Here is a 3,060-nt window from a genome sequence, read left to right on the forward strand (position 1 = left end):
TGCCCAACATTTTTCTAATTTACAGTAGATCTCTATCTTTAAGCCCTTTCAAGCCACAAGCTTTTGAAATCTTGATGTCAAAATCCAGCATTTTTCCAAAAAACCCTGGCGCCTAAAGGGTGAAAAATCTTCGTTTGTGTTCTACTGTAGAAACAAAGTCACCTACATCTTGGATGCCCTGGGGGTGAACAGATAAACATCAAATTTTCATTTTTGGGTGAACTATCCCTTTAATGTCTATGGTGGTTATCGCCCTGATCAGACGTGAAAATATGTTGTGGCACTATCGTGCAAGTCTGTATGACGTCAAATTTTAGCAATTTTATTGCAAACATTTCTTTGAATAATATGACCGTAAATATGAACTCAAGATGGAATGTAACATAAAACAAATGATTATTTTTTATTAAAATCCCTATTAATGCCAAAAATACGTACATTTATGGGTCTTCTTGTTTGCTTGGGCAGCCATGTTGACGCTGTAGCTGGTGTATGCTGAGATAATTTTTTATACCCCTTTGTTTGAATTTGGGTCCTGAAAAATCTTCATTTGAAGGGCTATATGACCCTTCCCCCTACCCCTACGTCTCCAACCAAAAGAAAATCGAGACACCCCTACCCCTAAAGTGACACCCCAACCCCTACCGACATCGGTACTTTTGACAACACTTCAAAAGAGAGCTTGTCAAGACAGGAGTGAGCCAAGGCTGTTTGCTCTCTCTGTTTTTGTTCCTCCTGGTCATTGACTGGATCATGAAGACTACAACCAGTGGGAAGGTGGGATACAGTGGACACTGTGGAGTCAGATGACATGGCACTCCTGTCCCACAGCCACCAACAGATGCAGGACAAGTCTTCACACCTCCTCAAAATTTCATCTTAGGTGGGGCTCTACATCCATAGAGGCAAGACCAAGATCTTGAAGGTCAACACCACCAGCGAAGAACCAGTGAGGCTGGATGGCAAAGCTCTAGAGGAGATGGAGTCCTTCACATACCTCGGCAGCGTGGTGGATAAACACGGTTGGACATATGCGGATGTGAAGACCAGAATCAGCAAGGCCCGAGCAGCATTCATCCAGCTGAAAAATGTCTGGAGCTCCAAGGAGATCAGCCGTCACACCAAGATATGTTTGTTTAACTCGAACACCAAGACAGTGCTGCTGTACGGAGCAGAAACATGGAGGACTACAAAAGCCACCATGAAAAAGATCCATGCCTTTGTCAACCAGTGTCTCCGCTGGGTCCTTTCAATTCACTGGCCAGAGGTCATCAGTAACACCAATTTGTGGCAGAGGACAAACCAGCATCCTATGGAACAAGAGATCCTGAGAAGTAAGTGGGGATGGCTTGGCCATACCTTGAGAAAACCAGTAGTCAACATCACAAGACAGTCTCTGATATGGAACCCGTAAGGGAAAAGAAAAAGTGGACAGCCACGGAACACCTGGCACCGAGACCTGGATGCAGAAGTCTGCAGAAGCTGACAGGAATTGGATGGGGGCAGCTGGTGATGGTAGAACAGAACAGACAACGCTGGAGGGCAGTCGTCGATGGCCTATGCTCCAGGAAGGAGCAACGGGCCTAAGAAGAAGGCCAAGATCCATGCAGGACTCGTTGATTGAAAGAGCCATTTACTGATACTAGTGCTAATAAAAGCGTTGCCTTGTAAGAGAGCACTTTGAAGCCGACAGTGAAGCTGACTGTAGCGGCTCAAATGGCAAACAAATCAAAGCTTTAAGGCCAAATCCCAAGTGGGGATTGTAGATGGGTGAAAGGGGTTTAACCTAAAGATGAAATGGTATGAAAATTTCACATCACTATTATAGTGACCAAATTAATCATAGTTATAAAAATTATCACGATATTGTTGAATGTGCTGGTAATGTTTAAAAAGTACTCATACAGACAATTAAATCATTTCACCAAGTTTTATGTTTAAAACCAACAAACAACAAATACAATTAGCAGTACTATGCACTTTTCGTTTGCATAAACATTAAAACGATAACATTAAAAATGATGGCTGACAAAAAAATATTGGTTGGGTGACTTACAACACAACATGTTATGTACTACATGTTAAAATAAAGTTTTGACAAAAAAATTAGAAACCTTACATTTTAGCCTCTAAATCAGTTGGAAGAGTCAAAATAATAAATTATAAGAATTGTATCTGCTCCATAAACAATTCTACATAGGGTACCTTATTATCTGAAGTGTTGAGATTTTTAGAATTCACACTTTTGTAAGAAGAAAAGATGAGGACGTTGAAGATCTTGATGAAGATCTTCAACATCTTCAGCATAGCAGTGACAAAGTACATGTAGTACCTTGGGTTCAACAGAGTCGGAATGAAACCAAAACATCCTAAACTTAACCCTTTTATACAGCTACAGTTTACTGCCATTAATGTAAATGATTTTTGCTTTCGCCAACCTAGGGAGGCGAAATAGTGTAGTGATGGGTACTTTTGGGTACTTTATCTGATGGCTTTGAACAGTTTGCTTATGCTAGTCCACCAAGATCCAATCAAAATGTAGCAAACCCTTCTCCACTATAGTGGTCAGGGAGGGGCCCCACCATAAACTGGGCCCTGGAATGTGCTGTCCATTACATCCCCCCTGATCGGCTTGATCGAGGACCTGAAGTCGTTGATCTGGGTGATGCACTAAAAGGAACGGCAGGAACAAAACACACACACCTCTCCTCCTCCTTCTGACCATTGGCATTAAAGTACAATTTGGCTCAATATGTTCTATATAGAGCTAAATTAACTAAATAATTTCTAAACAGGTTAGAAGCATTCTGGAGAAGATATGTGTAAGGAAAAGTTGTCCTAAAAGTAACTTACTTAAAGGGGTCATCGGATGCCCATTTTGCACAAGTTGATATGATTCTTTAGGGTCTTAATTAAAAGTCTATAACATACTTTGGTTAAAATTTCTCAATGGTAGTGTAAAAAACACCTTTTTAAACCTGTCAAAATCAGCTCTGTTTTTATCAAGCCATTATAGTCCATGTTGCTTTAAATGTTAATGAGCTCTGCTGGCCCCGCCCC

The 3,060-nt window shown here is 41.1% G+C and overlaps 1 protein-coding gene across 1 annotated transcript in view; it reads left to right on the forward strand.

Moving 5' to 3' along the window:
- The first annotated feature begins 2,260 nt into the window (after positions 1-2,260).
- Positions 2,261-3,060, forward strand: part of LOC107714485 (copine-5-like) — a 181,590-nt gene continuing 180,790 nt past the window's right edge. The window contains exon 1 of the mRNA XM_016520328.1: positions 2,261-2,319. Within this exon, the coding sequence (XP_016375814.1) occupies positions 2,261-2,319 (59 nt within the window). The remainder of the gene's footprint in view (positions 2,320-3,060) is intronic.

Source organism: Sinocyclocheilus rhinocerous, unplaced genomic scaffold, assembly GCF_001515625.1.
Source record: "Sinocyclocheilus rhinocerous isolate Xijiao unplaced genomic scaffold, SAMN03320098_v1.1 scaffold269, whole genome shotgun sequence".
NCBI lineage: Eukaryota > Metazoa > Chordata > Actinopteri > Cypriniformes > Cyprinidae > Sinocyclocheilus > Sinocyclocheilus rhinocerous.